General features: G+C 40.9%; 1 protein-coding gene across 3 annotated transcripts in view; it reads right to left on the reverse strand.

The window, feature by feature from the left end:
* Positions 1-22433, reverse strand: part of LOC126109776 (uncharacterized) — a 136953-nt gene that overhangs the window by 77776 nt on the left and 36744 nt on the right. For all 3 annotated transcript variants that reach the window (XM_049914831.1, XM_049914830.1, XM_049914832.1), the window contains one exon: positions 15069-15270. In XM_049914831.1, the coding sequence (XP_049770788.1) occupies positions 15069-15270 (202 nt within the window). The remainder of the gene's footprint in view (positions 1-15068; positions 15271-22433) is intronic.

Raw genomic sequence — 22433 nt, forward strand, 5'->3', positions numbered from 1 at the left:
TCTACATCACTGGCAAATCCTCGCAGAACATAAAGATCCAAGAATTCAGCAGTCGTGAAGAGTGGAGGGCGCATCTGCACTGGCCACACCATCTTTGCCAGGTACACTGACTAAGAACAATTCTCTCAAGAAAAAATGTACACCAAAAAACACAGAAAACCAAACACATGGAAACTAAAGGGTACACACAAAGGACACTTATGGAAGGAATAGCCTTATAAATGCTGAAACTTTGTAAATTGCCTGAAACCCAGAACGTGGAGTTTCAACGAATGGTAGTGTAACGAGCCGAGTTGGAGTCTAGCCGTTCTACAAATGCTACAGCAGTGACTTAGGACTTTTATAATTTCACTTGTCTTAGGCATTGTATATAAATAAGAGATGGCTTATGCTTCATGCTGGCCTTTTCTTCTGACATCACATTGTACATTTCTCAAAGGTAAGTATTGTCATTAATCTTACAGTAATAAACTTCATTAATACGATTTGCTTCAATTGTTGCCTAGCGATCCGAGAGGCAGGTTTCCTAGGCACCCCTATATTAGATGAGTGAGCCGGACACAACAATATGTTACAACATCACTTTGCTTTGTATTGTACATTGGAGTATCTACTTGAATTTCATTTTTTCGTCACTTGAGTCCTAGTTTATTATTTAAATTTCACAGATTCATAAAAAGAGCTACAAATAAATTTTAACATTTCACCTTACAAATTTATATTTTAACCCTAATATTAAGAATGTGATGACGTGACTGGCTGATTATATAACGAGTAATGTGCTCTCATTCTGAGTTCTGTTTGTCTGGAGAGATTATGTATCCTGTACTCAGATAGTGTAACAAAAGCACACTGTGCAGCACAATCTCGATTTCACAGTGTCTGAAACTATTGTGCCCTGTTCGATAGAGTTCATATTTATACTTGATTATTGCGAAAATACACAGTTTCAACACTCCAGTGCATTAAAGACCTATCCAAGAAATGTCCTTTTTTCCAAGGCTTTTTGTGCTACAATGCTTGCAAGTGCAATACTGATATATAAAAATTCTACCTTTTGTATAGGCTGGGTACATATACAGTAGAATTATTTAATATAACTACTGAAAATTCAATTTTGTTCTCATTTACTTCTAAGATCAATAGTCCTGAATGACTGTTGCAACATTTTAGCACTTACACCTGTCTTGTGATACCATAGCAGATGTTAAAATGTGTATAAAAAATCTCAAGTATTGTAAAATAATAATTTCAGAAAAATGATCATTGTATTATCTGTTGTAGCATAAAATGAATAATGGATTCAAGTGAAAAAGAATTTGTGTGTGTGTGTGTGTGTGTGTGTGTGTGTGTGTGTGTGTGTGTTTATTCCCTGACTTTTGCTCCCCTATTATGATCAGCATTCAACTTGATCAGCATTCAACTTGATCAGCATTCAACTTGATCAGCATTCAACTTGATCAGCATTCAACTTGATCAGCATTCAACTTGATCAGCATTCAACTTGATCAGCATTCAACTTGATCAGCATTCAACTTGATCAGCATTCAACTTGATCAGCATTCAACTTTATCACCATTCAACTTTATCACCATTCAACTTTATCACCATTCAACTTTATCACCATTCAACTTGATCAGCATTCAACTTGATCAGCATTCAACTTGATCAGCATTCAACTTGATCAGCATTCAACTTGATTTCTTATTTACTTCCAAAGCAGAATATACAACCCATGTGTGATGATGCCAATACCGTAATAAAAATAAACAAAGCAATTACTTGACTTGTGCAGAAGATGTATTACGATAAATGCTGAAATTTCACTCGTTGCTTTTGTGTGCTTCACATTCCTTTTCTAACAAGTTGCCCCCCGCCCCCCTCTCTATCTCTCTCTCTCTCTCTCTCTTTTTCACACACACACACACACACACACACACACACACACACACACACACACACACACACACACACACACACACACGCTTTTTCTTCTCTATTTTGCAAAACATCCTGTCTGACCAAGAGTGGAATATTTCACAAAAATTTTGCTTTTGAATAAAACACTAAACTGTTTCTTCATATTGCATAGTACCACATAAGGATTATATTTCAGTTTAAAGCAAAGTGGCCACAAATTACACAGATGTGATCTGTCAGAAATGTATAAACAGCAAAGAAGCCTAATGTGTATGTCTTTTCTGAGGTTCACAATTGTCAAAAGAAATGGCCATTTTTTTGAGCTGTGGAATTAAATAGCCTTTTATGTGTATCAGTTACATGAAGTAACATGCATCTTGCAATGTACCAGTAACATATATAACATTTCTTTGAAGTGCAACCAGAACACCACAGTATGTCAAAGTATTCATACAACAAAAACTTTTTTCCTTGTAGTATATTTTCCTTTCCACTTGCAGCAACAACAGTAATTCATACTGCTATTATAAATAAACAAATGGTGAAAATGCAACAAATAGGTATAATACTAAAAGTTTTGAGCTCTGCACAAAGCATAAACAAACACCCGTATCCTGAGATCATGTGACAATCACAGATTGATGTTGATAATGAACGAAAACACAGATTGCTCCTTACCATAAAGAAGACACAGCAAGTTGCAGACAGGCAGGTTAATGTTGACAAAAAGCACAGTACACAATGCTCAGTCCTGAGATATTTCTATGCTATAGCTTAGGCCTGTATTTATCGAAGGACACAGTTTCATTGCAATGACATCATGCGCAGTCTATATTACCTATGGTCTACAATTCAAAGCATGATGATGTCAGCCAATAGCAACATCACTGCTGAGTAGCAGAAACACACAAATAGGATAAGTTCATGGTTTAAATCAGTATACAGGGTGTTTCAAAAAGAACATACGTATCTTCAATGCATTTATTTATTAAACTTTAAGACATACAAATATGAAACTTTACACACATATCTACGAATCTCTCAAGTTCAGATTACAGATGCTCAATATGCCCTCCATCAGCAATACAAATAATATCACATCGATACTCAAATTCCTCCCATACGCTGGCAACCATGTCATTCATCACTTATGTATGGCAGTACGGATCCGGTTCTTCAATTCTGTTGGAGTGGTGGTACATAAACATAGTCTTCAACGAAACTCCACAGGAAGAAGTCAGAGGGTGCCAAATCTGGTGACCGAGAATCCCATCTTGTTGAAAAATGAAGTTGTCTTCGTGCAACCTCGAAAAAAAAACAGTTTTGTAACATAGCGAGATGCTGCTGATTGTTAACTGTGTTCCCATCAAAGAAGAATGGGCATAAGCAGGTGATCGGGATATCGCACAAAACACATTGACTTTGGGTGAATCTCGTACATGTTCAATGGCTGCATGTGGGTTCTATAAGCCCCAAATTCGAACATTATATTTGTTTACCTGACCGCTAACACGGAAAGTCGCTTCATCACTAAACACAATGTGTTGTGCGAAAGTGTTATCATTGTCAATAGCATCAAGAATCTCATTACAAAATGCCACAAGTTTGCATTTGTCATCAGGACGCAGAGCTTGTAACAGCTGTAACTTGTACGGCTTCATAACCAACCGACGTCTCAAAACATGCCAAATTGTTGTTTTAGGCAGTTTAAACTCCCGACTGGCACGAGGAGTTGATTTTGAAGGACTACGTTGGAAAGCAGTTTGAATTCGGGCAACATTTTCTTCAGGAAGACGAGGGCCGCCAGGACTCTTTCCTTTACATACACGTCCTGTATCTAGAAACTGTTTATACCATCTGCGAATGTTCCACTCATTCGGAAGATCGATTTGGTACCTTAACCTGAAATGTCTTTGCACTGTATTCACGTAATTGCACTTAGCAAACTTGAGAACACAAAATGATTTCTGCTGCGGAGCAGCCATTTTAAACATATGACGGTTACTAAGCAATACAGAAGACAACTGACATCTAGTGGCTATTAATATAAATTACACTACGTATTCGATTCTCCAATAGCCGAGTCGAGGCGCAGCGATCCATAGTTCGCACAAAATAATACTTTGTAATATGTACATTCTTTTCGAAACACCCTATACATAGATTAGCTACAAGAAAAGCTAAGTGTTCACATATAATATTGTTTGTCCCCCCCCCCACCCCCCACCCCCCACCCCCCAGATGTTGCCCTTTAAGATGCATTGAACGCAAATTTGGCAGTAAAATTTTAAATGATAACATATGTCTGATCCTCTGGGCCCAAAATTTTTTTAGGTGGCTGGTCCTCAAGGTGTTAAGTTTTGAATGTGAGTCAAATGCCCTGTGATTGAAAAAATTTATCGCATGTTCTCACACGTAAAATAATTCATCTTGCATAAATGGAAATCTACTTTGAAAGTAACGCTCTTCAAATCACCATGCGTAATGAGTTTACAATATCTGGAACACAATTTCTACATACAGACAAACGCAAACAGTTATATAAATTTTCATCACTGATGTTTGCTCTTAACCGAGACTTACTAATTCAGCAAATGGTTTTCCAGCTCTTGCTATATTAAGCGCAATCTTATAACTTGCAAGTACCACTGGGCTATTATTGTTGTTGTCCTGAAAAATTGCAAACAGTGCTCCATAAAATGTTAAATCAGAGACATGACTAAAGAAAGTCTCAGATCTCTCGTGACAACAGCAACTACGACAGATTCATCTAGTATCGTCAGATCGCTCTTCTTAAGCTCAGTCAATTACCCCATCCGCTCAGAATCCGACAATAAACTGTACTCGTCCTTGTGAAATTTATTATAATGGCCTCCAATACTAAACTTCCACTGACCAGCGAGAATACTGCCACACAGTAAACATTTCGAATTTTCACGTTTTTGCAGAAAGAAAAAATGATTCTCCCATTACTTTTTAAAAGATAGCAAATCTCCACTTCACTGTTTCCTTGTTTCACTCTGCATTTTCCAGTTCTTGAAATACAACGTTCACTACATAGCGCTCGCTTCGCATCAACATCCTCAGCAGTAGCCTGGCAGTACACTGCCGTAACCGGCCGACTGTCGCCACTGCCCCGGTCGACGATTGCATGCAAGCAGCACACGTGCAGTGCTGTGTGCTCATGAGCCGCATGCAACGTTTGCCCACCCCTGCCTTAGTTCCTCTAATTTTGCCATGGGGATGGCACATGTGTGCAGGCGTGCATTGTCTTGATGGTAGATGACTTTCTTCCTTGCTAAACCTACCTTTTTTGGTGTATCTTTTGTTGCAATTTGGCCAGGAAGTTAGCATAGTATTCTTCAGTAATTGTTTGCCCAGTGGGGGGAGAATGTACAAACAGAACCCCCTTCGTATTCCAGAACACTGATGCCATCACCCTTCCCGCCAAAGGAATTGTCTTTGCTTTCTTCAGTGGCAGAGAATCAGCATGTTTCCGCTGCTTTGACTGTTGTTTTGTCTCTGGGGTATAGTAGTGCACCCATGTTTCATCTGTGGTCAGAAACTGATGCAAAAAAAAATCTTGTTCATACCTCCTAAAATGGGCCAAACATTGTTCCGATACGCCCATTCTCATGCGTTTTTGATCCAGCACCAAGAGTTGTGGCACCCATCTTGCAGATAATTTTTTTCATTACTAATTCTTCAGTTAAAATGTGATATATGCTTTCAGATGACATCTGGTAAGTGTGGACAATTTGACGCACTTTCAATTGGCAATTCTCCGTGACCATTTTGTGCACTTTTGCAATTATTTCTGGAGTAGTGACACATCTTGGCCATCTGCTGCACAGAGCATCATCTGAGCTCTCCCAACCAAATTTAAATTCATTTGTCCATTTGACAACAGTTGAATATGAAGGAGCAGGGTCCCCCAGTGTATTCAGTAAATCGGCATGAATGTCCTTTGCTTTCATACATTTCTTTACAAAGTACTTAATCACTCTTCAAATCTCGATTTTTTCCATCCTCACAAATCACTACAAGGGAACAATAACAGAGCCATGTCACCGACACAGCTCTTCCAAAAGCACTGACGTGGCACGTATTTACAGGTAACAGTCCAATGAATATCACATGAACAACTCTTTGTGCTAGTGCTGACCTCTCATGGTGACAGAACTTTTCAAACCACTCTCGTATTATGTAACATTTCCAATCAAATTTACATCCACACAGCACTAAAAAAAGCTAGTAAGGAGGAATGTAAATTTCTTGTGAAAATAAAAAAAAATCATTTAATTGTATAAGCCAGAACTAAGAACAGTAAGCTTTCCATGACTTAAACTGTATAAAAATTAACAAGGTTACTTATGACACCATGAAGCTGTGTAACTGGCAGTTTACATTCTTCTCCAAGAGTAAATATAAAGCCTTGTGGGGAATTACAATAATAAAACACAGTTTGCTCCCAGTCTATAATTTATTCAAGAACAGCATTCTATAAATTTAAGACGAAAACAACACAAATTAAGAAATAACATCAAACCAAGAGGAGGTATCAGGCAAGTGTCGAAATGTGTCTCGTGATCGAAAAACATTGTGTTTTACGGAAGGCAGACGTGTAAGATTCTGCTAAGCTTTTCAGTGCAGTTTTTGGGAAGCAATTTTCCTTGGAGTACCATTACTATATTATAATGTTTTGTTCTTTATTACATCATAATGCATTACATGGCAGATGAAGAAAATGTGCGCTTGGAATATAGTGAAATTAGCTAATAGTGTGGAATGAAAACACTTGACTGAAATAAACTTACTGCCTCTGCAGAGAAGATTATAAAAGCCAAATTTCTCTAGAAAACTGCCAAAAAAACTTCAGTGTTCTCCAAAGCGATTATTGTTTCATTGCCAATAACGTGAAATAAAATAAAAATCAGAAAACAAACTAAACATATCTCAGTCCTCTGTAATTATGTGAATGTATTTTAATCCATTTGATAGCTCCCAGCCATAGAAACTTGTTTTGTTTTCATTTTATGTGAGAGCTGTAAATGAAGAGAGAACAGCAAAATCACGAAACATAAACGTGGGCCACGTGGAAACTTCTCCCCATTATGACTGACTACTCTGTGCATGTGCGAATCTGGCACCTTGGGTGCACCAGAAAGTTTTTCCGGACAGCATCTGGCTACTTGCTGCTACTGCTCATACTTCTAACAGCCACACTCCAAGTAGCGAGAAGCGGGAGAAGGCACTGCTGATGTGCGAGTTGAGCTCTGCGCATGTGCCTACTGGCAACTGCTGAAATGAACCTAATTTAGCAGTTGCGATGCCACACTCATCAAAAGCAGTTGTTCTTATGAAGTATTGTATAGTCTTCGTCCCAGAGCTTTAGACCATTCTGCTGTCGGCAGACGCTTGTGCAGGCACAGTGTGTATACAGGGACAAGGAAAAAAAAAATCCCGGATTTTTCCCAGATTTCCCGGTTGAAAATACACTCTCTCCCGGGTAAACATACACTTTTCCCATGTTAAGTGATAGTGTACTTTTCCTTGGCACTGTAAAACTTATCAGTCCTTTGAATGTTTACGGTTTTATATGCTGACGTAGAATTTCCTGGCACTTTAGAAAACGTAACTAAGGGGGGAAAAACAACACGTTTTGGAAAGATCTTCGATGTGCAGCAACATGTACGATGCATATTTACGTGTTACTAAGGTATAAATTCAAATTCCACCATACATCGCATGTTACTTCCCAAAGCATTGAAATCGGGATTGCGACACGCTTTTGTAAGCCAGTCGTAGCTCACGTCACGTGATCTCACCAGCCGAAGACAGTGTAGACACGTGATGTAGTCAGCCAATAGCGCGAATACATAAATAGGAAAAGTTAATGGTTTAAGTTAATATACATAGTGTTGCTACAAGAAAAACAAAGCTTTCACATATAATCGTGGTCTCGAAGATTTATAAGCTGCAAGAGACGCTAAGCTTCCACATATAATGTTGATCTTTTTTGCGCGTGTTACACTTTCAGATATATGACACAAATGTGCCAGTAAAAATTTTTAATAACGACATAAATTTCTGATCTTCTGGGCTCGAAATTCTTCTAGATGGTCATCCTCAAGGAGTTGATTTTTAATTGAGAGTCAGACGCTCTGTGATTTAAGAAATTCATCATACATTCTTGCACATTGTTCATCTTGTGTAAAAGTAAATTTACTTTGAAAGTAACACTTTTCAAACAACCATTCGCAATATTTTCCCGTGACCTGTTAGAAACTGATGGATTTCAGCAGTTGCCAGAGAGCGCGAGATAACAGGCACCATTGCTCATGCGCAGCTACGATGACGCAGGAAGCTGGTATGTTCGTACATGTAAAACATTAAAAGATCTTGGACTATGTAACAGAAGAAACAAGACATCAGAGGATACTTCAAGAGTATCGGAATTTCGTGAACCATACTAAAACGCATAATTCGGCTTAAAGTGCACATTCGTATGTCCGGATTCGGATGTAAATTTTCTTGAGTACCAGTACTGTCTATCACGTCACGCTCATCGGAAGCAATTTGTCGTTAGGAAGCATTGCATAGTCTTCCTAAATCCTTTGACACACCTTGCTGTTGGCACACGCTTGTATGAGCACTATGTTTTGCTGTTGTATATGGCGCATTTCCTTTGCGACTTAAGTTTTATTTTCGTTTTTTTTCCCCTCTCGTTCATGTTTTGTTGCTGCAGTATTATTCCGCAGAAGAGGGATACAGTAATATCCTTTGTTGGAGTATTGATTCTTATCAGTCAAAATCACAAAAATTTAACTGAAAACTACAACACTAATAGACTCCCAGAATTCTAAAAAATTCCCGGGTTTTTCCCGGTTTTCACCCGGATGAAAAAATTCCCGGGTTTTTCCCAGATCTCCTGGGTCGTAGACACCTTGGGGCACTGTGTTTTATTGTTGTAAAGGGCACATTTTCTTTGCACCTTAAGTTTTATATTGGTGTTTTTCTATCCATTATGTTTTATTGCTGCAGTATTATTCTGCATTAGCGGGCTAAAGTAAAATTCTTTGTTAAGGGTATAAGTTCTTACCAGTTAAATTACAAAAATTTAACTCAAAACTGAAACAATGAAAAATTCCCAATTTTTCCTGGTTTTCTCCTGGAGGAAAAGATTATCATGTATTTCCTGGAATTTCCGGTTGTCCTTGGATATATACGAGGGGGGATCCAAAATAAACCGGACTCTGAGGGCGCTGCCACTCTTAGACATAGTGCAGGGTTCTCACTCTAGATGGTGTTAGTAGAGACCTTCATGAAACAGCTGTGCAGACGGCATCAGTGTAGAGCCGAACGTGCAAGTGTGGTATTGTGTTTCTCTGACTGTTGGCAGGTTACCTCTGCGAAGTCGTTATGGCAACTTTAAAAGAACAAAGTGTGTGTGTGTGTGTGTGTGTGTGTGTGTGTGTGTGTGTGTGTGTTTTGTGTGTGTGTGTGTGTGTGTGTGAAATTTTGTCTCCTGCTTAAAAAAACTGCAACAGAGAGACACCAAATGCTTCAGGAAGCATTCCAGGAGGAAGCTATGAGCCGCACACAGGTTTTCGAGTGGTTTGGGCGCTTTAAATGTGGTGAGATGTGTGCTGCAGACCAAGCTCATTCTGGACGCCCTTCAACATTGCGAAATGAGGAGAACATTGAAAAGGTCCGCCAAAAGATCAACGAGGATCGTCGCCAAACGATTGACCAAATTTCAGCAGAGACAGGAATCAGTTGGAGCTCGTGCCAGCGGATTTTGAGTGAGGATTTGCACACAAGACATGTTGCTGCTAAATTTGTTCCGTGCCTTCTCACACAGGAGGAAAAAACCATCCCCACGAATGTGTGTCAGGATTTGAAAACAGAGATTGCATGTGACCCAAACTTCTTGAACAAAGTCATTACAGGGGATGAGAGTTGGTGTTAGGGGTACGACCCAGAAACCAAGCAAGCGTCAAGCCAGTGGAGGACTCCCAACCCTCCCAGACCAAAAAAAGCACGGCAAGTGAGATCAAATGTGAAGACGATGATCATTGTCTTTTTTGATGTTCGTGGAACTGTGCATTGAGAATTCATATCCCCTGGCCAGACTGTTAACCAGCACTTTTACTTGGATGTTTTAAGGCGTCTGCGAGAGGATGTGAGGAGGAAACGCCAGGAACTTTGGCGATCAGGTGACTGGTTTCTGCATCATGACAACACTCCAGCACACACGGCCTTACGAGTGACCCACTATTTGGCATCTCAGAGGTGGTCTGTCGTTCCCCACGCTCCGTATTTGCCAGACCTAGCCCCGTGCGACTTTTTCCTATTTCCACGAATGAAAAAAACGCTAAAAGGGGAGCGTTATGACGATGTGGAGACAGTAAAAACAGCTTCGCAAAGGGCACTGGACAATATCAAACTCGAAGAGTTCCAAACGTGCTTCCAACAGTGGGAAAAGAGACTTGACAAGTGCATCGCATGTAATGGAGAGTATTTTGAAGGTGACTGAAGTAATTTTGTAAAAAGGTTCATGAATAATTTTTTATGACAACAATCTGGTTTCTTTTGGGTCCCCCCTCGCACACCCTGCCAGTAGAAGCCAGGGGAGGAGACTGCTGCTTCGGCCAGGAGTGGGAAACGGTTCCCAAAGATAGCGCACCAGGAACCACAAGAGGTGGTGGTCAGTGGGAGAATTGATTCTGAAAAAACTGTGATAGTGGGAGTGACGGCTGTGGCTTTTGCATAACTGGACCTCATAGTGACAGCACGTATGCATTCGTAGATTTTATGACAGCTGATCAACAGATTAATATTTCTGCAAATTTTTTCTTTCCTTTCTTTAAAACTGAGCAAGCTGGTGAACTTGGAGGATCATGTTCTACACAATTGACACACAAGGGTTGTCACTCACAAGAATTACTTTTGTAGAGTGAGCACCCGCAGTTACTACATTTTGGGTCGGCTGCACAGTAGACTGACATACGAGTATAGCGTAAGCGTCGGAAGTTCCCATCAGTGGTGGGATATGAGATTAACTTTTTCAGAGATGACATTCCCGTCAAAGGCCTGTTCCTGTTGTATCATCCTCGGGACCTTTGTGAAAGCACCTGACAAACCGTACAACTCGCTGCTTGAGATTAGCCTGAACCTCCTCGCCTGTCTGTAGTGTAAGGCCTCAGTGGGTGACAATTCCTTGCACCGTATGCATTGGGCAACAGTCACTGGTTTGTCACCCAGGCCAACATGTGCCTCTAGAGTAGCACATTGTACAGCAGAGGCAGCTCGAATCAATAGCAATCTCCATTGTGCATTTTTCTCAATGATTTAACTTCTAAAAATTTATCTTAAACATGTTCCACAAAAAATAATGGCTTTGTCACAGTAAAAGTATCCTCGCCAGTTTGAGGACATACTAAGTACTCTTTTTCCTGATTTTCTTTTGTAACAATGTCTGGGGGAAAAGAAAAAAAAAAAAAAAACACAGACTTTGGTGATCATCTTACTCAAATGTTCATGTGTCACCAACAGGCAATATCTTCATACCTAATGCAGCTAATGACAGAAAGATTCCACAATTTGCAAATAAATTTCATAAATTTAGTACAGTTGTAAGGTCACCACCAATGTGCTTTTTCCAGACATTGTTAAAAAAATGAAAAAAATTATTATTACTAGCCTCAATGGGCAAAATGGCAATTGTAATACTTATGAGGATCGTTCAATAAGTAACGCCTCACTTCTTTTCTCAAAATATATTTATTGTTTAGATTTATGATTTGATTACAATATACATCAATATGTCTTGTCCAGGTCCTATTTTTCTACATAGTCTCCATCACATTCTATGACTGTACGCCAACATTGTGGAAGAGAATGTATTCCCTGCTGGTACAGGCTTGTCCTGTAGGCACAGCCATGTTTTCACTGTCTCTATCATTGCAAACGCACTTCCAATGTTGACCAACAACTGTAGAGCCAATTGTCCAGTTATTATGCGCCGGTCGGCACGAATAATGGCGTCCGCACGATTCAGCACGTCTGGCGCACTGGCTGTGAGAGGACGTCCCGTGTGTGGCTGATCGTGGAGCTCTGTTTCTGCATTCTATAAGGCTGTCAATTCAGTAACAGCATGCTGCTTATAATGTGAGTTGTATGTAGATGCCATTTTGATGCTGTGCTACGGTTCTGCCATCTGGCAGAACGGTTCAAAACTTCACCAGCACACAGAACAAACATCAAATGTGAAGCTCCAACAAGGAGATTTGTCTATGTATATTAATGGCTTTTTAAAAAGATGTGGGGCATTTCTTATTTACCGCCCTCGTACATTGAATACGTCTGTCCCCTCAAAATTGTGTGGTGAGAATCCAAGTGAAGCTGCGAGTGGTGGGGCCGAAGACAGTATGTCATATGGAAGTTTGAGTCAGTCCTGAAACAGTGCTCAGTTAAAACGACCAAGGAGGTATAGTAACAGATGCAGCACCGGAAAGGGAGGTGGTACTGCAACAACTCTGGGCCCGTGTTTGCCACACACACACACACACACACACACACACACACACACACACACACACACACACACACACACGAAAGACAGACAGAGAGAGAGAGAGAGAGAGAGAGAGAGAGAGAGAGAGAGTGTGAGTGTGAGTGTGTGTGTGTGGGGGGGGGGGGGGGGGGGGAGAGAAGACTTCACTTCGTTGAGAAGATATATGATATCTTTCTGCAAAAAGTTACATTTTCTGCTCTATACTAACAATTTTTTTGTCCCCTCCCAACTGTGTCTATCTCTGCAGGATACCAAATTTTACACAATTACTGCTCTAAAGAAGGCCTGGTGCAAACTTTCACATCTTCTAAGAAGCAGGTAAAGGCTGTGTATGGTTGCCCTGTGTTGTGTACATAGTTCCGCGTAGTCAGCGCGTACACAACTTTCCCACTAGAGCGTGCCCCGCTAAGCACAACAGCGCAGGCGCAGCGCTCGTCCGTCTCCGCACTACGAGATGGCGCTGCCTTAGAGATGGACCAAATTCTGCTTCCCGATCCGCGTATTAATATGTACCGTATTTACTCGAATCTAAGCCGCACTCGAATCTAAGCCGCACCTGAAAAATGAGATTCGAAATCAAGGAAAAAAAAAATTTCCCGAATCTAAGCCGCACCTTAAATTTGATAGGTACTCGAAATTCAAGGGGAGAGTAAAGTTTTAGGCCGCACCTCCAAATCGAAACAAAGTTGGCCCATTGTAATATGAGACACGATTTAGGTTGAATGAATGACGATACAGCTACAGTAGTTTGGTTCGCGTAGTAAGCTTAGCAGTTAAGCTTTACCAGGTTCCAGGTAGCCATTGCTATGCGTCAGGCGCTCCGTCCGTATATAGGGTACCCTTCCTTTTTCACGTGCTTCGTCTGGTTTGGATTGATTGCTTATTTTTCTTTGATCTGATAAGTGCCGTTCTCTTTGTTATAGGTGTTTACGTCACAATAAGCTGAAAATGTATTACTGTACTGTGTCATGCACTGTTTGTCGCATTCTGATAATGAGTGTTTACGACCTGTCCCGCTCGCAGCATGGCTTGCTTTTGTGCGCGCTACCGCCGCTCACAATTTTCAGAAAAAGAGAGGAATCGTCTCATTACCGAAACAATGGCAAGAGACTATTTGTTTTTACTAACACTGCTGCTTTCTTTAACGACGATGATCAACAAGAACCAAATAATAGAATGCTTATTATAGAAGATGTTCTGAACGAGAGTTTAGCGAAACTTTTTCTCCGTTTGAAAACCTTTGCAGACGCCTCTTTAGTACATAACATTCTGCACAGAAATTAGAGTCATCTTAGATTTAAAAATCTAGTTAATTGCCACGCTTCAGTTCTCACTGTATCACTATTAGGCGTAAGAATGATACGAATATAAACATGATACGTATATTCTTCCGCGTTTGCTGTCGTCTCACTTTAGTTTCGTAGTTTATTAAGCAGGCAGGATTTAAATGAGATAGCAGCAAACACGAAACAATACATGGTGAAATGTTTATATACGTATTATTCTTATGGTGAAGAGAATACTGCATGCGATTCACAATTCATAAAAGTTCCTATTAGCAACCATCTCTTCTCATAGGTAGAAAAAATTCAGAACGTAGAGTTGGCCATATTGACAAACATCCTAAACAGTCTTGCCAGTCGGATTTTCGTAGTACAGTATATTGAAATGTTGCTACATTCAAAGATGAACAATACGGAATTTGTATTTACTTCGTTGGATAATGTATGAAAATGCAGTGGTCGAAACTCGGGGCGGAGAAAAAATGTCGTCTTCCACCGTTTTTTTTATTTATTTACTGATGCAGAGGTTTTGTCGCCAGTATTTATATTTGTGCCTGAAAAGTATGCCTGTGAATCGCTACATATATTCGACTGCAGAAGTTAGTTGTGGTGGCACCTACCAACATTTTTCAGAACTTCTGCTTACTTTGCACTCGATTCTAAGCCGCAGACGGTTTTTTGGATTACAAAAACGGGAAAAAAAGTGCGGCTTAGATTCGAGTAAATACGGTAATGCAGCCAATGATATTGCTGCTAACGTAGAACCTTTTCTCCTCGCGGATCACACTCGCGCAGTGATACCTGAACACGCAAGGTAAGTATCAGAGATATGTGAGAATAAGATCAACGTACCAAGGCCAAAGGAACTTCAGATTGTCAATTGTAAACAGCATCCAGAATCAAGTTACGTAATGTCTATGCTTTTTATTATTTTAATAAATGTGTGTGAAAATTAATCAAGTTCTGTTTAAAGTTGGTCACCGTCAATCTGCTACTCTAAGCATGCAAGTGGCATTTCTATCGTCTGACGTAATGGCAGAAGATAAACACGCCACGATAAGACCACGAGACATATTGCTGACACTCGCCTACTTCGCTAGAGCGACAAGTCAATCTGATGGTGTGTGTACCGAAGGTCTTAACAGTACGCACACCACACCCTGTGTTACAACTAACAGGCTTGCTTAGCAGTGGATATTTAAAACAGTAAACAGTAAAAAAATAAATTAAAAAAGTATCCTCCAGAATAAAGACCAACACTTTAACCTATAGAATGTCAGACTCACCAAGTGGGTAAGCTTCTGGGTATGAGGCAGGCGGAGCTCCAACAGTTTGAAACATCTTGCGGAGAGCATATAGATGACGTGTGAGGTGACGCCTTGCCACAGGTGTACCTTACGCAAATACGGGGCATTCATGAAAGTCCGTATCATCTCCCGCTCATTCGTGCTACATCTACAGGAGTCCGAGTCACAGTGCTTTGATACCCTGCAACATGGTAATATACTGACAGTTCATTCCTGAATAATATCCTCAGCAAGTCAGAGAGAGAATCTGTCAAAACCCCACAGTAGACTGTTTTAGCTACTATAATAAAAATTATGTTTCACATGAAATCAGAAGCAAATAGATACAAAAGCTAAACAATAATGAAAAAAAGGTGCAAAACTGATGGGATCAACTTTAACATTAACTTTAGGACATACTGGCTCCAATAATGGTAGAAAGGAAACATCATTTACAGTTGTTTTACTTTTTATACTTTTATTTCACCTCGCTAAATCGACACTAACAAGAGAACCTCCCCATCGCACCCCCCTCAGATTTAGTTATAAGTTGGCACAGTCGATAGGCCTTGAAAAACTGAACATAGATCAATCGAGGGAACAGGAAGAAGTTGTGTGGAACTATGAAAAAAATAAGCAAAATATACAAACTGAGTACTCCATGCTCAAGATAGGCAACATGAAGGAGATTGTGAGCTAAGGAGCGCCTTGGTCCTGTTGTTAGCATGAGCAGGTGCAAAATTAGAGGTCCTTGGTTCAAGTCTTCCCTCGACTGAAAATTTTAACTTTTTATTTTCAGTTTATGTGACAAACTCTTATGTTTTCATCACTTTTTTGGGAGTGATTATCACATCCACAAGAAAACCTAAATCGGGCAAGGTAGAAGAATCTTTTGTCATTCGCCAAGTGTACAAGTTAGGTGGGTCGACAACATATTCCTGTCATGTGACGCACATGCCGTCACCAGTGTCGTATAGAATATATCAAAGTGTTTTCCTGTGGAGGAATCGGTTGACCTATGACCTTTCAATCAAATGTTTTCGGTTCTCATTGGAGAGGCACGTCCTTTCCTTTACTAATCGCACGGTTTTGGGGTGCGGTCGCAAAACACATACACTAAACTTATTACAGTCAACAGAGACATCAATGAACGAACTTTGCGAAAATAAAGAAAGTAAACTTTTTACTCAAGGGAAGATTTGAACCAAGGACCTCTCGTTCCGGACCTGCTCACGCTAACCACGGCGCTCCTGAGCTCAGATTATCCTTAATGTTGTCTATCTTGCGCATGGACTACTCAGTTTGTATATTTTGCTTATTTTTTCCATAGTTTCACACAACTTCTTCCTGTTTTCTCGATTGATCTGTGTTCAGTTTTTCAAGGCCTATCCACTGTGCCAACTTATAACTAAATCTGAGGGGGGTGCGATGGGGAGGTTCCCTTGTAAGAGTCTGTACAGACTGTGCCAGAGGACTGATGTGTATCCCTACGTCTTCCTACAGATGAATGATACTTGCAACTGAAATTATAAAATGTCATAGATGAGAGCGGTGATATTGTGCGGTGTTGTCATCTTTATCTGCGTATTGTGAATGCTACTGAAGGATGACACACATCTCCAATACGGAACAGTAATTGCAGGAACTTCCCGAAAGCAAATATCTGCTCAGATGTGGGAATATAAGTTCCTCGGAACCCTGGCCTGCCTCAGAGATGCGCTGAGATCTGAAGTGTAGGAACAAACAATTGAAGGTTATCAAGAAAAGAAAATTATAATCTTCATTCTTTCTGATTCCAAGTTTGGACATGATACACTCAAAAAACAAAAAATTGGAGAAACTATTCTTGAAAGCAATGCGGGAACAGAAAGATCAGAAGTCTGACAAGCACAAAAAGGCACGGCAGTTGAGAATCAATGGTAAAGGAGAGCCAAATTATATTCAACGTCAACACACTCAAGGTAAGAAGCATTCCTTGTAATGTAGCTATGTTTCAGATGCAATCAAAAATCATCAAAACTTACACGATATAGTGAAAAACTTTATAATCATAGTAATAAATACTGCTTGAATAGTAGCAGTAGAAAGAAAAAAAATGAAGGGAAATTAGTGTTTAACTTCCTGTTGACAATGGCATCATTAGAGATGGGGCTTAAGTTCAGATAAATGTGCGAGTGTTTATTGCCTTTGTGCACTGGCAAAGTTTTTGGAGACTGTCCACCGAACCTTTCCTTTAGCTTTTTGGGCTTTTTCATAACACTCTTCTATGCATACATTTTCACCTGCAAGAAGAGCAACTCCGGTTATAAATGTTATAATTTCAGTTTTAAGTTAAATACTGAAAGTGGGTTGCTGGCACCCACCTATGTTTCTGGGTTTAATGAATATGTGAGATGTGAACCTAAACCCAGTGGAGACACATTCCTGATGCTAAGACCGTGTGTGGCAATGATCGTATATGTAACTGAACATTAAGGATAGGTTAATTTCACTGTTAATTTAGTCACAAGTGTCTGTATCTATGTTGAATAATTTTGGCTACAAAACAGAATAATATACATATATAAGAGAAGGAAAATTGCTACTCACCATATAACAAAGATGCTGAGACGCTATAGGCACAATAAAAAGATTCACACAATCATGGCTTTCAGCCATTAAGGCCTTTGTCAGCAGTAACCCCCCCCCCCCCCCCCACACACACACACACACTCTCTCTCTCTCTCTCTCTCTCTCTCTCTCTCTCTCTCTCTCTCTCTCTCTCTCACACACACGCAAGTGCAACTTGCAGACACGTCTGCAGTCTCAGAGAGCTGAAACTACACAGCAGTGTAGTTTCCACTATATGTAGTGTCTCCACTATATGATGAGTAGCAACTTTCCTTCTCTCGTATTGTTACATTCCATCCTGGATTTTCCATTGGGTCCACTGATAGTGTCCAGGCCAAATGTCTCACGAAATAAGCATCAAACGGAAAAACTACAAAGAACGAAACTCGTCTAGCTTGAAGGGGGAAACCAGATGGTGCTATGCTTGGCCTGCTAGATGGCGCTGCCATAGGTCAAGCAGATATCAACTGCGTTTTTTAAAATAGGAACCCCCATTTTTTATTACATATTCGTGTAGTACATAAAGAAATATGAATGTTTTAGTTGGACAGCTTTTTTCGCTTTGTGATAGATAGCGCTGTAATAGTCACAAACGTATACGTACGTGGTACCACGTAACATTACGCCAGTGCAGACGGTATTTGCTTCGTGATACATTACCTGTGTTAAAAAGGACCATTTACCAATTGCGGAAAAGGTCGATATCGTGTTGATGTATGGCTATTGTGATCAAAATGCCCAATGGGCATGTGCTATGTATGCTGCTCGGTATCCTGGATATCATCCAAGTGTCTGGATCGTTAGCCGGATAGTTATGTCATTTAAGGGAACAGGAAGTGTTCGGCCATGACCTGCAACAAATGATGATTACTTAGTAGGTGTTTTAGCTGCTGTTGCGGCTAATCCTCACATCAGTAGTAGACAAATGTATGGTGTGGTATTATGGGAGGAAGGACAATTGGCCCCCATTTTATCAATGGCAATCTAAATGGTGCAATGTATGCTGATTTCCTACGTAACATGCTACCGATGTTACTGCAAGATGTTTTATTGCACGACAGAATGGCGATGTACTTCCAACATGATGGATGTCCAGCACATAGCTCACTTGCGGTTGAAGTGGTATTGAACAGCATATTTCATGACAAGAGGATTGGTTGTTGAAGCACCATACCATGGCCCGCATGTTTACCGGATCTGACGTCCCCGGATTTCTTTCTGTGGGGAAAGTTGAAGGATATTTGCTATCGTGATCCACCGACAACACCTGACAACATGCGTCGGCGGATTGTCAATGCATGTGCGAACATTACGGAAGGCGAACTACTCGCTGTTGAGAGGAATGTCATTACACATATTGCCAAATGCATTGAGGCTGACGGACATCACTTTGGGCATTTATTGCATTAATGTGGTATTTACAGGTAATCACGCTGTAACAGCACGCGTTCTCAGAAATGATAAGTCCACAAAGGTACATGTATCACATTGGAACAACCGAAATAAAAATGTTCAGAGGTACCTACATTCTGTATTTTAATTTAAAAAACCTACCTGTTGCCAACTGTTCGTCTACAATTGTGAACCATATGTTTGTGACTACTACAGCACTATCTATCACAAAGCGAAAAAAGTGGTCCAACTAAAACATTCGTATTTCTTTACGTACTACACGAATATGTAAAAAAAATGGGGGTTCCTATGTAAAAAAAAAAACGCAGCTGATGTCTGTTAGACCTATGGCAGCGCCATCTAGCAGGCCAACCATAGCACCATCTGGTTTCACCCTTCGAGATAGACAAGTTTCATTCTTTGTAGATTTTCCGTTTGACACTTATTTCGTGAGATATTTGGCCCAGTCATGATCAATGGATATATAAAAAACAAAGATGTTGTAACTTAACAAACGAGAAAGCACTGATATGTTGATAGACACAATAAAGAACACACACACACACACACACACACACACACACACACACACACACACGTCCGCACATATACAGACACAGGCAGACATATGTAAATGCAAAGAGGTTGGGCAGAGATGTCAGTCAAGGTGGAAGCACAGAGGCAAAGATGATGTTGAATGGCAGGTGAGGTACGAGGGGCGGCAACTTGAAATTAGCGGAGGTTGAGGCCTGGTGGGTAACGGGAACAGAGAATATATTGAAGGGCAAGTTGCCATCTCTGGAGTTCTAATAGGTTGGTGTCAGTGGAAAGTATCCAGATAACCCGGACGGTGTAACACTGTGCCAAGATGTGCTGGCCGTGCACCGAGGCGTGTTTAGCCACAGGGTGATCCTCATTACCAACAAACACTGTCTGCCTGTGTCCGTTCATGCGAATGGACAGTTTGTTGCTGGTCATTTCCATGCAGAAGGCTTCACAGTGTAGGCATGTCAGTTGGTAAATCATGTGGGTGCTTTCAGACGTGGCTCTGCCTTTAATTGTGTACACCTTCTGGGTTACAGTGCTGGAGTAGATGGTGGTGGGAGGGTGCATGGGACAGGTTTTACACCGGGGGAGGCTACAAGGGTAGGAGCCAGAGGGTAGGGAAGGTGGTTTGGGGATTTCATAGGGATGAACCGAGAGGTTACAAAGGTTAGGTGGACGGCGGAAATACACTCTTGGTGGAGTGGGGAGGATTTCGTGAAGGATGGATCTCATTTCAGGGCAGGATTTGAGGAAGACGTATCCCTGCTGGAGAGCCACATTCAGAGTCTGATCCAGTCCCGGAAAGTATCCTGTCACAAGTGGGGCACTTTCGGGGTTCTTCTGTGGGAGGTTCTGGGTTTGAAGGGATGAGGAAGTGTGTCTAGCTATTTGCTTCTGTACCAGGTCGGGAGGGTAGTTGCGGGATGCGAAAGCTGTTTTCAGGTTATTGGTGTAATGCTTCAGAGATTCAGGACTGGAGCAGATTTGTTTGCCATGAAGACCTAAGCTGTAGGGAAGGGACTGTTTGATATGGAATGAGTGGCAGCTGTCATAATGGAGATACTGTTGCTTGTTAGTGCGTTTGATGTGGACGGATGTGTGAAGCTGGCCATTGGACAGATGGAGGTCAACGGCTAGGAAACTGGCATGGGATTTGGAGTAGGACCAGGCGAATCTGATGGAACAAAAGGAGTTGACGTTGGAGGGGAAATTCTGGAGTTGTTCTTCACTGTGAGTCCAGATCATGACGATATCATCAATAAATCTGTACCAAGCTTTGGGTTGGCAGGCTTGGGTAACGAAGAAGGCTTCCTCTAAGCTACCCATAAATAGGTTGGCGTACGAGGGGGCCATCCTGGTACCCATGGCTGTTCCCTTTAATTGTTGGTATGTCTGGCCTTCAAAAGTGAAGAAGTTGTGGGTCAGGATGAAGCTTGCTAAGGTAATGAGGAAAGAGGTTTTAGGTAGGGTAGCAGGTGATCGGCGTGAAAGGAAGTGCTCCATCGTAGCGAGGCCCTGGATGTGTGGGATATTTGTGTATAAGGAAGTGGCATCAATGGTTACAAGGATGGTTTCCGGGGGGAACAGATTGGGTAAGGATTCCAGCTGTCCGAGAAAGTGGTTGGTGTCTTTGCTGAAGGATGGGAGACTGCATGTAAAGGGTTGAAGGTGTTGATCTACGTAGGCAAAGATACGTTCTGTGGGGGGTTGGTAACCAGCTACAATGGGGAGGCTGGGATGTTTGGGTTTGTGAATTTTAGGAAGTAGGTAGAAGGTAGGGGTGCTGGGTGTCGGTGGGGTCAGGAGGTTGATGGAGTCAGGTGAAAGGTTTTGTAGGGGGCCTAAGGTTCTGAGGATTCCTTGAAGCTCCGCCTGAACATCCGGAATGGGATTACCTTGGCAAACTTTGTATGTAGTGTTGTCTGAAAGCTGACGCAGTCCCTCAGCCACATACTCCCGACGATCAAGTGGAAGCTGCTAAAAGAAGGATCGGTGATGTGGGAAAAACGGGAATGGAAATAAAGCGAAAGTTGTTAGAACTAGCCAAAATGGTTGTTTAATAGGTGAAAGGAACTGAAGCTGTGAAATAGTATTCACGAGATTACACGAGAAATGTTTGTAAACAGGGAACGGTGGATTTTATAGCAGCGGTAGTGTTGAAAGCGGCAATTTTGCTGATATTTCCCTGACACGTTCGAAATTCCCTGAGTTCCAGAACTTGTGGCAATCATGAACATGGACAACACTCCTAAAGCTACTTCTACTTTTGTTAATGACTCTTCAGCCAAGATAACATGACACACTGCATCTTTCCGACCAGGAAATCCACAACTTTCAATATGTCGTGGAAGAAGAAAAGTACAAGTCATATTTCATATGATCAACGTTTTCAGAATTCAGGCTATTTGGCTGGCATGGGGCTGGTCATTCTGTTCGAGATACCTTTTATGCTTTAGCTCAGAATATGTTCTAAGATTCTGCAACAGATCTATATTAATGATACTGGATAGTAACTTTGTGGATCAATGCCGCTAGCCTTTCTGTAGACGGGTGTAGCCTGCACTTCCTTTTGACTATAGGGTATGATACTATGCCTTGGGACTTCGATTAATTTTAAATTTTAACAGCTCTTTCTTAACATTACTTACACTAATACTATAATCTTGGCAGTGATGTGACAACTGGGCTAGTAGTCATGGATCTTTGTTTGCAAAAGAACATCCAGTATCCTCAAGTTTAGCAACTATAACAAAGAATTTGTTCACAACGATCTTTATTTTTTATACATTTAACATTCCGTAGTTATATTATTTAAAC

The sequence above is a fragment of the Schistocerca cancellata genome, chromosome 12 (assembly GCF_023864275.1).
Source record: "Schistocerca cancellata isolate TAMUIC-IGC-003103 chromosome 12, iqSchCanc2.1, whole genome shotgun sequence".
NCBI lineage: Eukaryota > Metazoa > Arthropoda > Insecta > Orthoptera > Acrididae > Schistocerca > Schistocerca cancellata.